Raw genomic sequence first — 19,084 nt, 5'->3', positions numbered from 1 at the left:
TGACAGTATCAGGCATTGACAGTGTACACCCACAGAAAACCACTAATGTGTGCTCTTACTAGTTCAGAAAAGTTTTTGAGATACAGTTGTATAAATACACATGACCTGGCTATATGTATATCTTTACATGATCCAGCAATGGATAGACTTCTTCTTAAATGCCTTGGAACCATGGCCTGAAATTCATTCACAATCAAGGCAGTATGAGTATGTTAATAACTGACATATTGCACTACCACAAGCCCACTCAATAATCTGAACAGCTCTTTCACAATTACAGTACTGAACTATGATGACATTATTTTAAAATGCTGTAGGATATGGACTTTTTTAAAAAAATAAACATTTTATGTTAAAATATACAATGTGTGTTTATACATTATACAATATACATATGTTTATAAAGTGTGGAATGTACACTGTAGTGTAAGGAATTTAAAAGAAGACTAAAAATGCTTGGAGGAACGTCAGCATAGCCACCTACATTTACTCCAGCATCATATATAAGCTGAACAAGTCTAACCATGCACATTCACAGATCAGCAGCTGCCAGGATGAAACTCCCTCTGTCCTTCTCTAATGTGTATAGAATTGGCTGTCTTCAAGGTAGATCACTATCTACTACTTGGCTCAGGATAAATGGTTGGAAAAGGCACACTTCCCACATTAAGAATGACCTATTTACTAAACTGCTGGACTAACGAGAACATAGTACACTAATATTTGTGATTTGTTCTATTTCTGCTGTATACATTAATGGTTCTCTACCCATGCAAAAAGCTTTGAACAGATGCACTCATTCTGTTTTCTCTAGTCCTTCTGATACTCATTGCAGCAGTCCTGTTTCACTATATATGAATCATTTTAACAGGTCTTACATATACATTCGAGAGTTGGGAAAAACCCAAACACCATTCTAATCAGCAAGCCCAAAACTCTCAAGCACTAGGCAGAGCCCTGCAAGTGTTACCTCATTCTTGTTCTGCAAGAAACACTCTTTTTCTTATTTTGCCCGAAGTGGAAGAAAACACAGCCTACAGCTCAGACGTTCATGTGTCTGCAATAAAACTGGGGTTAGAACAGACAACTTACTGTCCCTTCCAGGCAGCTGCCATTATTTTCTGTAATCTCTGTGCAGCACTTAGATATTAGTTTAATAGGTTCCTTAGAAACTGGCAGAGTAAAATTATGCTAAATAAGCAATACTTACTAGAAATTCTTCTGATCCTTCCCTGGAGGCATAGTTGAACGTTACAACTGACTCCTCAAAGGCAGCTGCCCCATTTCCAATCCATTCATTTCTTAGGAAAGCATTTTGCAAAACGGAAAATCTATATTACTACTCAGTCAAAATGATTCTCTTCAGATTCCAATTTGTATACTAACTCAGATTCAGGGCTCCTGCTAATCCCTTCTTTTGTGATTTTACATGGGGAATAATTCAAGAAGCAGAGCAGGCTGGATGAGGCAGGCCTTCGCATTTCATGCAGCAAAATGAAAGATACTAATTGAGACGCTGCATGTTGGGAAACATCTTTTTAAGCCTGTCAGAAATCTATGACCATAGTATTTACCATCATATGCATTTTACTTTTGGTGGTATCTTAAACTGTAAATATATTTCATGCTTGTACCTAAAATACCATGAGTTTGGGGCTACATACACATTTAGGCCTAGGAAATAGATGCTAAGTTATACCACGGGATATTTCTTTTCAAAACAGCAAATATTTTAGAACAGGGCTTGTATGGAACACAGTAGAATTTATGCTTCCTAGCAGTGTTAAAACCAACAAAGGTAGGTCTTTTTTGGTTTTCATTCACTGATATGATGCTATTACACAAAGATTATCCCACCTAAGGTTACATGCCTAGAAGTTAGATCTGAAGCCAAAGTGAGTAGTGCAGGCTCTCTCCTGAGTTGGTGGAGGGAGGCAGGCAATTCCAGAGGGTGACTTGGAGAGACATCATGCTTTGACAATACCTTTGAACGTGTAGTCTTGCACAGCCTGCACAACAGTATGCTACCCTAGAGAAAGGCAACGTATCGCTGATAGAAAGAAGGCTCAACACATTGGTGATGCTTGAAAGCATTCATGGTAGTAGCAGAACAAAGTTCTTTGAGGCCTCCGAGGCGAAGAGCTCCCCATGGTGATTACCACAGCCCAGAAGAGGGCAGTGGTTTATCAACAAACTCCTGCCCGGAGCATCAGGACTTCAATCCCGCTGGCACACCCTCAGGGCACAGCCGCGGCAGCGGGGATGGATCGGGGTCGGAGCTGACTGAAAGCGGGTAGAGCTCTATCCTTTAATGGTTCCACCATGCCCCGGACGCCTCTCCTATTGACAGCACCACGTCTTGCCCACCCGCGCCTGTCAGCATCCCCTTGAAGACTCGGGGCAAGGGACGGCCGTGCCCCGCGCACCCCGCACGAGCAGTTTTGCTCTGTGGGAAGGCGGGCGCTGTCCCGCCTGCTCCTCCCTGTCGCTCCCTCCCTCCCTCACAGCGCCCCCGCGCGGCGGCACGGCTCCCTCCCTGTTGCCACCCGTAGTGACGTCTCACAGCAGCGGCTCCTTTCGACTCTCCGATTGGTCAGCAACCCTCCCAGGCTGCCCGCCTCCGGCGCATGATTGGCTCCTCGGCTCGGGGCGCAGGGAGGAAGGGAGGGAAAGGGGGGGGGGAAGGTGGCCCGGGCCGGTTGTGCTGGGTAGGCGGCAGCGACGCTGATGCCGGACGGGGGCTGTGCACTTATTGTCTGAGCGCGGGGTAGTGGCGGTAGCGGGGAGGAGTGGCACCGGGACGGGACGGGAAGAGGCGAGGAAAGGAAAGGAAAGGAAGGAGGGCCGGGCCAGCTCCTGGCGTCGGCGTGTGTGTGTGTGTGTGTGTGAGGGGGGTGGGGGCTGCGCGGGTACGAGCGTGCTGGTGCGCGGGCGAAGGGAAGATTTTATTCTTAATCTATTTTCCGGGCCTTTGTGACTGCGTGAGGGGAGGGCCCGGGGCTGAGGAGGAGGAGGAGGAGGGAAGCAGCGCTACGGCGGCTGTAGCGGCGGCTGTTGTTGCCGCCGTGAGGTAAAAGAACCGTCAGTCCCTTTAAACTAGCGAGAGCCGCAGGCCCGGCCGGGCTCCCCCGCTGCCTCCGGGCCTCGAGTTCGAGTGCTGGCGGCGGAAGGGTGCTTTTGTGGGGGCGGCGCGGCCCCTCGCTTGCCCTTCCTCCCTCGGCTCTGCGCTTTTCTGCCCCTGGGAGCCTATCTCAGCGGACTATTTTCCTTCGCTTCAGCTGCGCTTGCCGACATGAACTAGGAGCCGGGCCGAAGGGGGTGTGGAGCTGTCGGGGTGCCTGTGTGGGGTGTGCGTGTGTGAGGGCCCGCGCAGTGCCTGAGAAGCCAGGGCGAAGCGCGAAGGGCGGCCGCGCCGCTGGTTGCTGCGCTGCGAGGCTCGGTGCCGGCCCTCTTCGGTTGCCTCCTTGCGCCCTCACTTCGGCAGAGGAGAAACGGGTAGAAAATGGCAACGTCTGGAGGAGGCGGTGGCGGCGGCAGCGGGGGACTGACTTGGGTGGTAAGTTGTGGGATTGTGTTTTGGTGGTAGTGGGGTTTGCTGGTTTAAATGATAATTATTTCTTTTTGCGCCCCTTGAGTGTGTGTGTAAAGAGCACGGGTTGGCTTTTAAACGGGGAAGACACTGTCGGCTGGTTTGAAAGGGGAACAGCTGTAGAGTCGCTCGGTGGAGAGGTCCGGGGTACAGGGAGTGGAAGTAGAGGGAGAAGACAGCCTGGGCTTGCGATTGTGGTGGGCCTGGCATGAGGGGAGCTTGCAGCCTTGGGGGGCCCCTCGGGGCGCTCGGGACTGTAGGGAAGATGTTGTTAGTCCGTGAGCAAACGGATATGAAGGAACCTACTGCTTTGGGGGCAGCGGGTGGGTCGGTAGGGCTGGTTTGAAGTTATGTTCTCTAGAGTGAGGTGTGGGCTGTCTGTCGTCCCATGAAAGTCGCAGTTACTGCCTCTTGATGCTAGAGCAAAGTCTTTGTGGACTCCCAAAGGGGATATGTCTTGATTCTGGCTTTTTCCCCCAACTATCTGAAAGCCTGAAGTTCATGAGTTTCAGAGATGGGTAAGGAGGAGGTTTGCGGAGATATTCAGGGGGATGGAGCTGTGTGCTTGCTATTGTCTCTTGAAATTTAACTTTTATCTTCCAGAAATTGTAGATGTAACAGGGGCAAGAGGGTGTGTTTTGTTTGTTTGGGTTGTTTGGCTTTTGTTAAGTTTTGTTTTTATTTTGGTTGATGGTGGTTTTTTTTTTTGTATGTGTTGGATATTTTTTCTTTACTGCATTTCATGGACTGGTCAGAAGTAGTAAGATTTGAGGGGGTGGTAACTGACTGTATAACTGGTGAATTCCTTTGAACCACTTACAGGCCTTTGAGAGCATTAGCCCTGGCTCACAGTGCAGAGGGATGTTCTCCTTGTCTGTAGCAAGAGTGCATGCTCTTTAGTTTTGGTAAGACCTGAAGAAAGAGGAGCAAAGATGACCTGAAGGGGTCTGGTTCAGCCAGTCAGTAACTTCCATGCTGTTCTCTTGCTCAGCATAGGGCTCAAAAGAGGGTAACTTCTGTAATGATTAAGCAGGAGATGGTGTATCTAGGTAGATAGATGGTGAGGTAGTTGCATCTTTAATCAGATGCATATGCTTTACAGAGTTGGGAACTTTTAAAAAGTCTTGTTGAAGAAAATTATATCAAACTTGTTTTTCAGTTGTGTCTAAGTCTTTGAGCTGTTGGAAAAGAATGTGAAGAGTATTACTGGGGTGAACTTTGTCCTGTATATTATGATGGACTAGTACTGTGATTCTAATTGCTGTGTTTTATGTTGGTAATTCTGTTTCATTTTAGGAAGCTGGCAGTGTGGAAAGGTATATTAAAAAATGAGCAAGTTTCTGGGTGGACCACTTGAAATTAGGCAGTTTAGCTATGGGAACAGCCGAAGTAGAGAAACTAAAATTATTCTCCCTCCTGCAATACTGTGTGATCTTTAGCAACTGTGGCCTTTGGATAGCACTTCAGAATTAAGGTTTTTGCCAGGTAGGTTGGACCATGTAATTGAAAGTTTTACAGCTTATATAGAAAACTGCAGAATGGGTGTGAAAATCAGTGAGTAGGCATTTTTAATGAAATGTTCTTAAATGTAATGGGGATTAAATTATGGTGAGTCAACAGTGTCCTACAACTGGAAGCAATCAAACTTTTCCTGCTCTAAAAGCAGTAAAAAATATTTTTGTCCACTTAGAGTATTTGTAGGGTAATAATGAGAATTTTAGTTAAAACTGTTCACGTTTTTTTTCAGAAAACAGTCGAATGCTGTTTCTTTCTTTCACATGCATTTTAAGTGCTGAAGATGGACTTTTGAGCCAGTTCCTGAAGCCAGGCCTGTTCAATGTCAGTTTTAAAACACTGACATACAAAAACCCAATGTTGTGGCACTAAAATGGATGGGGCAGTGGGTATCAATTGGTTTAGTGTGCCAGGCTTAAAAAAAGTGTTGGTTCATGAGTAGATGTCATATGCTGGCCTTGAGAATAAGAGGTACAGACCTAGGGACAGTAATGGTTTCAGCCATCTGTTTTCAGTCTGCTTGCCATATATCTGCTGGATATCCAGCTACTTGCTATTTCGTTGTAAGTTGTTTTGAAAGTATCCTGATTTTTTTTTTTTTTTTTTTTGTAGTTCCCTTACTAGTGTGTTGAAACCACTAAGATGCTTACTTTCTGAGTAAAGTATTTTGTATTGTTAGTGGTTTCTTAATAGAACTGAGTTGAACAATTTAAAGGTAACAGAAGTAAGTCTAGCTCTAAAGATGAGAAAACATTCAAAACTTGGTGGGATGTTAACTTGTGTATCAACGTAGTAAATCCTATATATATAACCTCATGCTCACATCTTGATAAAGAGTTGTATGTATAATTTAGCTTTGGTTCCGATTTAAACAGCATAGTTGTTCATTGGTTCAGCTAACTAAGAAATAATTAAATGCAGTTGTGGAAAAGGAAGGGTAGAAAATTTACCTTAGAGCTGAATTTCATATGCATCATACAAGCATCAGGTGACACCTACTTTTAAAAGCAAGATGAATTAAATGCTCATGGAAACAAAGAGCAAGTGATCTGTGTTTTCAGCTACCTGAAACAGAACCTGAAGAAATGTAACTAGCAATGGCTAGCTGATAAGTAAGCACAATCACCAGTGATGGGGACACATGAGAGTATATAAATTAAATATTGGCCTTCTATAGTGGGGGCATGGCATTAGTGGATAAGGGAAGAGTGACCAATGTCATTTACCTGGACTTATGCAAGGCATTTGATGCTGTCCCACACAGCATCCTTATCTCTAAACTGGAGAGGTATGGAGCATCATCAGAGAGGTGGGTGGACCAATTGGTGGATAAAGAGTTGGCTAGATGGTTGCAGTCAAAGAACTGTGACCAACAGCTCAATATCCAAGTGGAGATCAGTGACACATGGCATTCCTCAGGGGTTGGTACTGGGAAGAGTACTGTTCAACATCTTTGTTGGTTACATGGACAATGGGATTGATGCACCTCCAAGAAGTTTGCTTACAACACCAAGCTATGTGATGCAGTCAGCATGCTGGAGGGAAGAGATGCCATCCAGAGAGACCTGAGGCTGGAGAGGTGGGCCAGCGAAAACCTCTTGAAGTTCAACAAGGTCAAATGCAAGGTCCTGTACCTGGGTTGGGGAAATCCCAAGCAAAACTGAAGGCTGAGTGGAGAATGGATTCAGAGCAGCCCTGTGGAGAAGGACTTGGGAGTGTTGGTTGATAAGAAGCTAAACACAGTCTATCAGTGTGTACTTTCAGCCCAGAAAGCCAACTTTATGGAGGGCTGCATCAAAAGGAGTGTGACCAGCAGGTTGAGGATGGTGAATCTCTCTGCTCTGCTCTGGTGGGACCCCACCTGCAGTACTGCGTTCAGGTCTGGGGCCCCCAGTACAAGAGGGATGTGGGTGTGCTCAAGAAGTCCAGAGGATGGCCATGAGGATGATCTGGAGCACCTCTGCTATTAAGAGTATACAGGCTGAGAGGCCTGGGTTTGTTCAGCCTGGAGAAGAGAAGACTGGGGAAACCTTGTAACAGTTGACCAGCACCTAAAGGGGCCTCTGGAAAAATGGAGAGGGACTTCTTGCAAGGGCATATAGGCACAGGCTAAGGGGGAATGGCTTTAAATTGAAAGAGGGGATATTTAGATTAGACATTAGGAATAAACTCTTCCCTGTGAGGGTGGGGAGGCACTGGCGCAGATTGCCCAAAGAAGCTGTTCCATCCTGGGCTGTGTTCAAGGTCAGGTTGGACTTGGTTTGGAGCAATCCTTTCTAGTGGAAGGTGACCCTGCCTGTGGCAGGTGATCTTAAGGTCACTTCCAACCCGTTCTGTAATTCCAGCATGTTTACTGGGAGGATTATTTATCATTATAGAACTGAAAATAAACCAAGATAACCTCTGATTTATCAAATGTACTAGTTACTTTTTGAGGAACATTTTTTTTCATCTGGTTGATTTCATTGGATCAACTTGGAGCTCCTTACTCTTAACAGTAGGTGCAAGGGGGAGTTTTGACCAAGAGATCGATATTAATTACTTTTGGTGGATGATTCCCAAGGGTCACCCGCAAAAGTGTTAAGTTGTATTAAGAATTAGTTACAAAAGCATGGATTTGTAACTAGAGGACTTTTCATTGGTGAAACATAATAACATTTTCTAATGCTAGAAAATCTCTGAACAAAAAAAGTAATTCTTCAGCCTTTGTGTGTTTATGGACTACAGAAAATAAGCTGTTGTACTAGTACAGTAATAGTACTTTTTATTTTTTAATAAATATGCCTCTTTATAGTAAAAGTAAAGTCACTGCAAATAGCACTGAAGTGTGTTGGTTCTGATACAACAGTAATGCCCACAAAGCTAAAGTGTTTCCAATAATCAGTACTTCATGAGTTACTTCTGTCAATGTTTTCAAGGCTTGTCATTGACTCTAAGAGCTACACAAGCCTGATAAGTGAAAGCTAAGTCTCTTGATAAGTATTGAAGGCTTTGGATGCCGCTTCCATTTTCCTGCCCTTTGCAAAATAGATTTCATTTCTAGGAAATGTTAAATTGAATATATACTGAGTGTTAATATGACCTTAATTAAAAAATAAACCAACAAAAAGAAAAATCCCAACAAAAGCAATAACAAAAAAAAAAAACCCAGATGTGTGCTCCTTGAATGGAGCAGAATGGAAAATATGTATATATTTGTTTTATGCTGGTTCATCCTTGGCTTGACTAAATATTGTAGGTGTGTATTGGTAAGTGAAAATTCTGTTAAACTGTCCTTGTCTTTCTTTTATCATTTCATTTGAAAACAAATGCTCTTAACTGTAACGTAAGGATAGTTTTCAGTTTGACTTGGCTTTTAATAATTTGTTTTGGGAGGATTGAAACCTTTCTTTTGAGTAATGCCTGATATTTTCCAGTCATAATTCACTCGTCATGGATTCTGCGCTAGGTGGTTTCTAAATCTATAGGTAAGTTTTTACACCTGAAATATGAATTAGGTCTCTCCTGCACGAGGGATCTGCCCATCATTGGTGTATGCTGAACTTAAACTGTTGCTTCAATTCAGGAGCAGGGGCTTTTGGGTAGGAGCAAGACAGGAGTTCCCTTCTTCTGACAGTATAATGCTTGCAGGAAGAATTTCTGGTTATGACAGGGTGCCCAAGAACTATAGTATGTTACTGGTCTATCTGTAGACCCAGGTTAAAGCTTGGAATCGGGGGTTTTTTTTAGTTTCTTTGAACTGTTTCTTTGATGTCTGAAGCTAGGCCTAGAACATGCTTGTGATGCGTAACAGTTGTTAAGTATACTATTAGTTTTACTGTCTTATCTTTCCTCTGCTATATTGTGGTGTCTGCAAAGGGGAGAAAAACCCCTTATTTGGTTGTGAAGTCTTGTTTCAGTGCTCCTTTCTTGCTCTTGATGATTGCTTACCTTTTCTTTTCTAGTACATTGACCAGAGAGCTCTTTGGGGTTTTTGTGTGCCCTGTGTGTCATTGTACCCCTCCCTTCTTTTTTGTTATACAGTAGAAGGGAGGTCAGGCCTGAAATAGGTGCCTCAATATGTTGTTATTTACATTTATTAAGCATGATGTATTTTCTAGTCTTTGAGTTATGTAGTGTATTCACAGTCAAGGCAAAGCAGCTTTCTGTCTTGCTCTTGTTGAATTTCTGATTCTGGTGCCCTTAAGGAAGCAGTATTGCAGAGATATGATGACTCCTGAATAATTCTAGTGCTAGAGGGAAATGTTTGTGGCTTTATTTGGTAAGTCGGACACAATAGTTCTAAGGAGGGATTTGTTCACTGTTATGGCTTGCCTGCCAAATGGCAGTTATTATATCTTGTCTTCTACCCTTCATACCACTGTCCAGTGAAATACTTTTGTGGTCCTCTTACTGGTCCAATCTTCTCAGTGTTAGAGACCTGAATAATGCAGGATCAAAGTGACAGAAGTGATAGCAGGTAGAGGCTTGGCAATGGAACAAGATCAGGGCTAACACTTTGACTGCAACTGTGCCAGTCTTACAGCTTAATTCACATCTTCATTCTCTGAATTTTGAGCTGGGGGGAAAACTTGTTCTGGTGTAGATGAAAGAATGCTGAATGTGTAGAAGTGGGGAACTAGATTGTGATAAGCTCTAGGAAGGAATGTGTATCTTGTGGGTGGGGGAATTCATTTTAAAAAAAAACAACATGGGTGATTACTTTAGGTGCTTGGTGAGGAAGGTATACATTCAAGTATGTGTCCTCTGTTGATGTTCTATCTAGATTTTTGTGTGTATATGTTGATTTATAATATCCACGCTTTATGAAATAGTAAGGAATTACTTTATTTGGACAGATAAAGTAACCTCTCCAAATAAAAGAGCATGTAAATAATCTAAGGTAGGCAGTTTAGGGTTGAAAAAAATTATAAGTTAAATCTGGTATTTTATTTTCATAGACTTTATTTTCCAGAATTAGATTTTTACCTTGCATATAAACTGTCTTGTATGTCTATGTGCAGAAGCAGTCTTCAAATGCCTTTGTTTCAGTTAGTTAAAAGCAGCACATGTGAGTCTTAGTTGACTGAGATGAGTGATTCCACTCATGAGGAGTTAGTTTTATGTATATTATAGACTATATGGAGAGAGCTTGGAAATGAAAACTGGTACAGGAAACTTAATTTTCCTCATCAAAAGAAATTGTTATTTTTAGCAAGTCACCTGCAAAGAAAATATTATTCTGCACTATACAGGCAGTTTAGAAGTGTTTTTAAGCAGATTAAGAAAAAATATGTCATTCTAAATGTGGATAACTGTGAAGAAGCCTTTCTTGACAATTGTATGCTTGGAGACCTACTGGTGTCTTCTCAAGTGCCTGTAGTGAAACCTACGTATTTTGGAAGAATGTATTTTAATACTTATATCCAAAATTTAAAGCTGATATTAACTCATGTAAAATGTTTTTTACAGAACTTTGAAAATAAATACTGAAATTTGAAGTATAACTTAAGTTATAGCAACAAACTAAGGTGTCAAGATTTAACATACAAACATTTGCTGGTTTTATGAACATGGAAGAAAAGTGCTTCTCAGAAGCAAAGTCATAGACTATTTCCTAGTAAATTTTGTTCAAAACTGTTTCCTTGCTGTTTTGTCTTTTGTTTTTGGTGTTTTTTTTTCCAGATAGTTCAGTAATAAAGACTCAAAAGGTTGATGTGAAGTGCAGGGAAAGATCCCTCCTGAGAAGTGAGGATCAGATCTGCTGGCTTTAAAACTTCACTGTGGTTATAAATGCTGTTACTCTTATCTATTGAGTCCGTCTGTTATGTTTTGAAGTCAGTGTTGTTAAACTTTTTCAATATCTGCTCATCTAGTTTCATTTAACAAAGCTTTATAAAAATGCTGAGTCTTACTGCAATTCCACTTTATATATAATTGCAGCTTGCCACTGAAAGTAAAGTACTGCTTTTAATGTTTTATTTTCTTAAAATGATAAATCTGTATATTTGTTACACTAACATCTAAGCAATTGGTTTGGGTTTTTTTTTTTAATAAGAATAAAAAAGGGTGTTAGCAAAGTTAGTGTAAAGTCTGCTTGAGTTAGAACATGTTTGAGAGGTTCAGACCTAAGTTTCAGATATATATTTTTCTTTGGACATAATTCAAAAACCTATTAAAAACAAAAGGGCACAAAGGAGGATTAAATCACTTCATCTAATAGTGTGAGGTGTCCCTGCCCATGGAAGGGTGGTTGGAACTAGATGATCTCAAGGTTCTTTTCAACCCTAACTATTCTATGATTCTACTATGCATGTTTTTCCTGATTTGTGAGGTAGAATTGAAATTTATATATTTAGCAGTCCTCCTTTATTGTAAGCTGTGTGTTTTTAAAAGGTACTGATTTCTTTTACTTTTTTATTAGTGGATGAGTGGGCCTGCTTAGCCTGAGGCTTCCTATTCCTTCTTTAAGATGTTGAGAAGTTGCGAGGACAGGTTCATGAGAAACTGGACAAATGTATATCTTGGTGAGGTGCCAAAACCTCTCACACCTGCTTTCTCAATCTGTGAAGGAATCTTCAAGGGGAGAGCAAGGAACAGTATTTTCTTGTCATGACAAAACTGCAGGAGCTGTGACATTAAATAGTTCTTTTCTTATAAATCAAAAGAAGCTGATATAAAGTGGGGGGGGGAGCGCCAAAACAAAACAAAACCACAAACTCTTACAACCAGATAACTTGATATGCAATGTTTCTATAAGAATTGTGCAGTTACCCCTGCAGAAGAGCATCTTTACCCTATAAGAAATTGGGAGCATGAGCTTCACTGGGGATATTAGAAAGCAGCTGTAAGTGGTAGCTCTGGGGTATTTTGACTTTTTAAGGAAGAGAGTGTAGTAGTGTATAAACACAAAGTCTTGTGTTTATTTCTGTAGTAGTTGTTTACCATGATATAGATACAAAAGTTGCAAGGTGTTGGGGGGAAAAAATAACACTATTTTAGACTGCTAGAGAGATCTAGTGATGCAGTCATTCAGGCTGTTGCTTCTGTGCATCAACACAGAGCTCTGTGTTGGGCTGGGGTAGTGTTTTCTGTAGGACAATATTTAGTAATCCTAACTTAGTCTTTTACACCACTGTTGTATTACACTATTGTCATGAAAACGTTCAAGTATTACATCACAGTCTTGGAGTAAAATGTAACCAAGTTACTTGAAGGAGAGCAGTTTCAAGACGTGAGAATGTTATTCCATTTTGTTATCCAGAGGATTTTTTTTAAACTCACAATTTAGAGACTATAAAAGCACATGAGGAGGTAGCTGGTGTGTGTGTGGGGGGTAGTTACTTACCTGGGTTTGCTGGGGAGGGAAGTGATCTAGATACTTGAGAGAAAGCAAATCCAAAGTTGTACCATGTTTACTAGTTAAATCTTTAAGGTTATGCCATGTAGACTTTCTCCTTTTCCAGCTGAGTGAGGAACGTGCATGTTAGGTAACAGAAGATGATGAAAATGCTGAACAATTTGAAAATTAATGTCAAGGTATTTGAAATTACTTTGAGTCTACTATATGGTACTTTTTATGGAGGGGTGAATTCCTCTGCCTGCCAGTTAAAAAATGAGAAGGTAGAGTTTTGATGATCTTCAAGACTTTCAGTGCTTTGTTTTTAGTGAACAGTCCTGAAAGACTGTTTGTAATAAGTTATGTAGGGGGATGAGTGGCTGAGGAAGGAGTGCTCAGGGAGCAGTGCTCAGGCTTTTTTGCCTAATTGCTGCCCATTTTCCTGCTTCTGAATTTGTGTATATGTCTGGAACACAAAACCGGTGTTCCTTTCTCATATAGTTAGTACAGGATGGAGACTAGAATATGTAGTATATTTATGAGACTTGATAAAGATTTCAAGGTTTGTAGAATCTCCAGGGGAACAGTGCATGTTGAATAGTAAGAATTGAGCAGTTAAGCTCCATTTTTGGGTTTGTGGCTTTTTTTTTTTAAGAGCACTGGATTAATATTTAATGTGCAAGAAAAAGAATAGATCTTAAAAATACAGAATGCCAGAAAATGTGGCTGTTTTAGCATAGGTATTCATCATCAGTGTAAGGTAGACATGCAAATAACGTAAAGGTATCCTAATACATGGATAGCTCTTACACTCATGAGAGTTCAAAAATTTGATTCTGTTGTATAGTGAATAATTGCTTCCTACCGAAGAGTGTAGCTGGGTAAGTGACCTCTATAAGTGATGCTTGGGCTTTCCTCTATCACTAACATAATATGACCAGTAATCCTCAAGCTTACTAGAAAAGAGTGGGCTTTGAGTGTTGTGTAGAATAAAATCTTCATGTGTGGGTTCATTAACCTTACTGCATCACAACTTGACTCCTGTTCATGGTGTTATGCCAGTTAACATGGGCTGAAAAGCTGATCTGATTGATTTGCTCTCTGTGTATTCTCTTGCAGCGTGAATGTCTTAAACGTTGGCCTGCTCACTCCTGAAGCTTTTTCTACAGTTATTCTCTACGGTTTGCTTATTAATCTGAAGATAGTTCAGCAAAGTAAAAATACCTTGTGGTACAGAGGGGTTCAGCTGGCCATAGAATCCATAGGGTGTTGAAAGAAAGATCACAGTGCTGTTCCAGGAATGGGATATTTGACACAGAGCCTGAATGGGTTTCAAAGATTGTGTCAGAAGGATCTATCAGGTTGTGTTGCTCCCTTTCAAAGTAATCTTGGCAACTGGGACAAGTGAATGTGCTGAGAGTCTAGAATACTTTCACAGCACTCAAACTGGTGATGCAGCAAAGTGTTACAAAGGGCAAGGATACGAGAAAACACTGAGTTATAAAAAAGCACTGCCAAATGCTGATAACATAAAGCTTTGATGTCAGTACCTCTAACTTTTTGATTTCTTGGCTAGTAGAGGGCTGTTGTATGAGTTCTCTGATAAACAGTGGACCAGATTTGGTCATTCAGTGACCAGACAGCTTCATTCACTGTTTTCAAGGATTACTGTTCTAAGATCTGTAAGAAAAATGTCTTAAGTTGTGTTGAATTTTAACGTGAATAAATTCCTTTTCTATGAGAGTAATTTATTTTTTCTCTGTCCTTGCCTCTGAATTTTAGCTGGAAAATCAGATTCTTAAAAGATTAATTTGTTACCAAAGCATCTATAGATGTACTTTTTGTTAATGGGTAAACAGTATCAAAATTTAGTGATGAAATAGAATGTGTCAGTGAATAGACACCTAAAAAATTTTAGACACTTAAAATTTTTATCAGTAAAATTCAGTTAAATTGTCCTCGCGCATGGGCAGTTGTTAGTTGCTTTTAAAGAAAATAGTCAAGATCAGCTGCATAAAGAACTGTCTGGATGGCCGCATGCAGAGAGTTGTGGTCAACAGCTTGGTGTCCATGTGGAAACCAGTAAGGAGTGGAATCCCTCAGGGGTTGGTGTTGAGACCAATCCTGTTCAACATCTTTGTCATTGACATGGGCAGTGGAATTGATGCTCCCTCAGCAAGTATGCTGATGACACCAAGCTGTGTGGTGCAGTTGACATGCTGGAGGGAAGGGATGCCACCCTTCCCTTGATGGAGGAGCCTTGACATTCTTGAGAGGTGGCAAATGCCAGCCTCATGAAATTCAACAATGCCAAGTGCAGGGTCCTACACCTGGGCTGGGGCAATCCCAGGCACAGCTACAGTTTGGGTGGAGAGGTGACTCAGAGCAGCCCTGTGGAGAAGGACTTGGGGGTGTTGCCTGATAAGAAACTGAACATGAGCCAGCAGCATGCACTCGCAGCCCAGAAACAAACCATATTGTGGGCTGCATCAAAAGGAGTGTGATCAGCAGGTTGAAGGAGGTGATCCTGGCCCTCTACTCTGCACTGGTGAAACCCTGCTTGGAGTACTTTGTGCAGTTCTGGTGTCCTCAGCATAAGAAGGACATGGAACTGTTGGAACAAGTCCAGAGGAGGGCCATGAGGAAGATCAGAGGGCTGGAGCACCTCCCATATAAAGACAGGCTGAGAAAGTTGGGGCTGTTCAGCCTGGAGAAGAGAAGGCTGTATGGAGACCTCATAGCAGCCTTCCAGTACCTAGAAAACTGCTATGTATCTGTAGCAATAGTACAAATGGTAATGGGTTGAAACTTAAACAGGGGAGACAGGTTGGATATAAGGAAAAAAAGTTTACAGTGAGGGTGGTGAGGCCCTGGAATAGGCTGCCCAAGAAAGTTGTGAGTGCTCCATCTCTGGCAGTGTTCAAGGCCAGGTCGCATGGTGGCCTTGGACAGCCTTGTCCAGTGGAAGATGTCCCTGCCCATAGCAGGGGGGATGGAACTAGATGATCTTAAGGTCATTTCCAATCCTAAGCATTCTATGATTCTGTGGAACAGAGAAGCAGTGGGGGAGTGAAGAAAGAAAGATTTTTTCCCTTTTGGCAGCCCTTAACTGTTGTGGTTTTCTATAGTGGGGAAATCTGACCATCCTCAAGCTATTCTGTAACTGAATCATGTACTAAAACTCCATGTAATGTGATGCTTTCAGAGTCCAGGGAAAATTGTTCAAACCAGATTAAAAAGTCTCACTGGAGTGAGACTAGCTCTGTGTTAGTTTACTGGGAACTCCTTTCTGTGATCTGCTTTGGGGAGGATCTGATAGAGAGATTTGGTTCGTGCACTGATGTATGCAGTGCTCTATGGAAATTTGCTGTGCTAACAGGGAACTGTTACTTTTGTGTATTTGCGTCTTGGCAGGACAGCCAAAGCTTTTGTTGAACGCAGCAGGAGAGTAGTTTATTTTGAAGCTTCCTTCAATTTTGTTTTCATGGTGGGAGGTATTCTCAGCCAGAGTTTTCTTTAGAAAAATTGCAAAATGTTTAGATAACAATGTATTTATTCATCATATTTTTTTCTATAGCAGGAGGCCCTTATGATCCAATATAATGCCACACTACTGTCAAGTATGTGCTATTCACAGAATTACCTAGTAATACTGTATTGCCCCTATCTTTCTCAGAAGAGGTAGTTTTGTTTTGAACTGTAAGTGGTACAAAATCTACCACATCCCTGGATTTTGTTCCTTAATTAACCTCCCTGGGTTTTACAGCTTAATTACTTTCAATTTACTGCCTTGTCCCACTAAATGTGCTTATCCTACACTTTATTTAAGGGAATGTAGGACACATGGTATGCGCTTTTCTAAATTCTGTATCTCAGGGCTGCATTTGCCTTTCAGAGGAACAATCATTGCTTGTAGTAGTTATAGGAGGTTAAGACTGAAAAGACAAAGCCAAAGTGAGGCTAAGTTTTTGTTCCAATACCAGCGTCTCTTCTCTGCCATTTATGCTTGTCTGACAATGTGAACCCTTATTTGCCATCTAATGTGGGGAAAAAGGAATAGGCAGATTAAAGAAAACCATATTATTTTATTTTGCTGGGTTGTTGTTTTTTTTTTTTGTCCTCTACAGGTAGTTTACAGTGTGGAAAAGATGATGGTGGCTGATACAGGATTAAGTCTGTATAAGTAGGGAGAGACGTTAACATTTTTTCAGGATTTTGAGCTCCTTGTGGCACTGTGAAATTACACTACTGAAAATAAAGCTTCCACTTGAAGTAAGGAGTCAAACAAATGATGTATGTTTCAGTTATGGCAACATTGAAACTGATGGTGAAACCTATGTTGTAGCTTTATATTGTATTGTCTATTTAAATAGGAGGAGCTTTTCTCTGTGGCTCCCAAACTATCCAGGTCAAATGTGTGTTAAAATTTAGCTGTATTAGGTGGAGCTGTTTGCAGCATAAGTGACAAAACTCAGCGTAGTGGCATAACACACTTGTGAAATGCGAAGAAGATGACATGACCATTTTTTTTTGTTGTTGGTGGTGGTGGGGGTGTGTTTGTTTAAAAAGGACAATAAAAATCTCTGACTTAATATAGCTGTCACTCCTGCTTTGTTAATATGCAGAAATTTGAAGGGATGAGATTGGGAGAAGAAAACAAGGCAAAATGTCTGGAAAGAAGGTAGACAGCAAAATTCTTGTTGCCAAGCTGTCTTCTATTAAAGGCTACTTGGGTTCTAACTTTTGACTTCACAAAAGGAAAGAATGGCTGTAGCTTTCATACACTACTGGATAAATTTGTAGCAAAAACAACTTCAAAAGAAAAACCCTGTAATAATATGGAGAAAGCACTTAAAAGTAATAATGGTCATTGTAGCATGCACAGTAAACTTGATATAGTAAACTGAACAGCAGCTGGAGTCAAGTGAGAATCAGTATGTTTTTCTGTACAGTTATCATTACATGGCATTTGTTATGAGTGTCTAAGATGCTAGCTACATCCAAGTTTGCAGCATGAAGCATAACTGCATGGCTATAAAGAAGGATGCGCTATGCAGTTTCATTTCAAGCTACTTGCAGATGGTCATCTTGCTGACTTACATGTGTGTGACTGTGTGTATTAGTAATCAGTATGGAGGCTTAGAAAGCCTGAAAGAGTGTCGAGAATCTGTAATGTTGTGAATGTCCTAAGAACGTTGGGAAAAGTCAAACACTGTCTAAAAAAAAAAAATAATAAAAAGACAACATTAAGATTGCAGTGCAGACCCTGAAACCTGTTAACAAACAAAAACCCTCCTTACTGCAAAGCAGAAGACTTAAAAGTCCTTTGTGAGACTTGGTTAATTCTCCTTAAGTGGTTTTCTTATGAAACAACAGCTGGTGCTGTTTTGAGAAGTGTTACTTGATCTCTAACAATGTGAAGATCTTTCATACAGGGCAGAATACAAAAGGCATTCTGGAGACAATTTCAAAATATAGGGAAGAGATGGTCAGTTTAACAACACTGCAGTTGTTACCCGCTCAATTAAGAAAAAGTGGGGGAGGAGAGGGAGTGCAGATTAAAGCACTTTTGATTTTATTTTGCTTTTGTAATTATATAATGGGAAGACTGTGGAGGATGTTTGTGTCAATAGATGTATGTTATGGATTTGGTGGTGATGATTTTGTCTTTTTTGGGATGAGCTCTCAGCATCACTTGAAGTCTAAAAAAGTCCATTCGAGACAGATACAGGGATTAGGAGTCGGCCCTTTATTTAAGAGTTACAGCACAGCCCAAAATTGATCAAAAAGACCAAAAGACCAGTTATAGCTTGATCTGGGAAACTTCAGTTCTGTGGAGTCCTGATGTTTGCATGCCTGCATAGTAAAATTAGTTTTAGTTGAATAGTTTCTAGCTGTTGTTTTTGTGCTTGTGCCTCAATAATGAGTTAAATAATTTCTGAACATTTATAACAAGTATTTTTTGTATTCAGAAGATATCCTATACTTGGAAGATTGGACAAATAAGATCTGTCCTGCTCTGTGACAGTGAAACTGAAGTGTTTGAGTATACTGAAAAGGTGTTTATGATGCCTTAGTAAAAACTATAGAATTAAAATTCTACTTTTTTTTTTAATTCGTAATAATCAGTGATCTGAAAGAAAAAAATGTTAACTGATCCTTTGTGGGGTTCTCCCTCCTGCCCCCCTGCTCCCTCTCTTTTTAAGTCATACATTATCATGTTCCAGTTAGCGTGTTACAGAAGATAACAGACATAGTTGTCACAGGGGGTGTGGTAACAGAAGGTCCTTGCTACTGCTGGGTTAAAGCAAGCTCACTCTTCCCCAAGAAGTGGCACTTGTACAGGACTAGCTCCTCTGGGAAGCAACATTTGTTTAGGTGCGACCTCTAGTCTCTGTCAACATGGTAACAGTCTGGCAGGAGCATCTCGACAGTTTTGATACTCCACACATTTCTTACTGCTAAGTTGGAATGTATAAGCTCCTCCAAGTTGGCAGGAAGACTTTCACTGGAAAACAGAAATGGATTTCCTAGCGTTGTACTGAAGACAACATCTTGTAGGAATCTCTTCCCAATAATTCTGCAGTCTAGAAGTACTCATTCAGACACAATAAAATGGACTTTTTCATAATCTGCTGACCCTTGCAGACATATTGTGGGAC

At 41.1% G+C, this 19,084-nt stretch overlaps 1 protein-coding gene across 2 annotated transcripts in view; it reads left to right on the top strand.

Annotated features, from left to right (window-relative positions):
• The first annotated feature begins 2,916 nt into the window (after positions 1-2,916).
• The window catches only part of TOP2B (DNA topoisomerase II beta), a 60,524-nt gene continuing 44,356 nt past the window's right edge, over positions 2,917-19,084 (top strand). The window contains exon 1 of one of the 2 annotated variants that reach the window (XM_061464955.1): positions 2,917-3,556. In XM_061464955.1, the coding sequence (XP_061320939.1) occupies positions 3,503-3,556 (54 nt within the window). In that variant the 5' untranslated portion in view covers positions 2,917-3,502. The remainder of the gene's footprint in view (positions 3,557-19,084) is intronic. The other variant, XM_061464956.1, reaches the window with a different exon arrangement.

Source organism: Pezoporus flaviventris, unplaced genomic scaffold (genome assembly GCF_033815535.1).
Source record: "Pezoporus flaviventris isolate CSIRO_AGI_PZ_B2104156 unplaced genomic scaffold, CSIRO_AGI_Pfla_v1 ptg000037l, whole genome shotgun sequence".
Taxonomy (NCBI): domain Eukaryota; kingdom Metazoa; phylum Chordata; class Aves; order Psittaciformes; family Psittacidae; genus Pezoporus; species Pezoporus flaviventris.
This window is presented reverse-complemented; position numbering and strand designations above follow the sequence as displayed.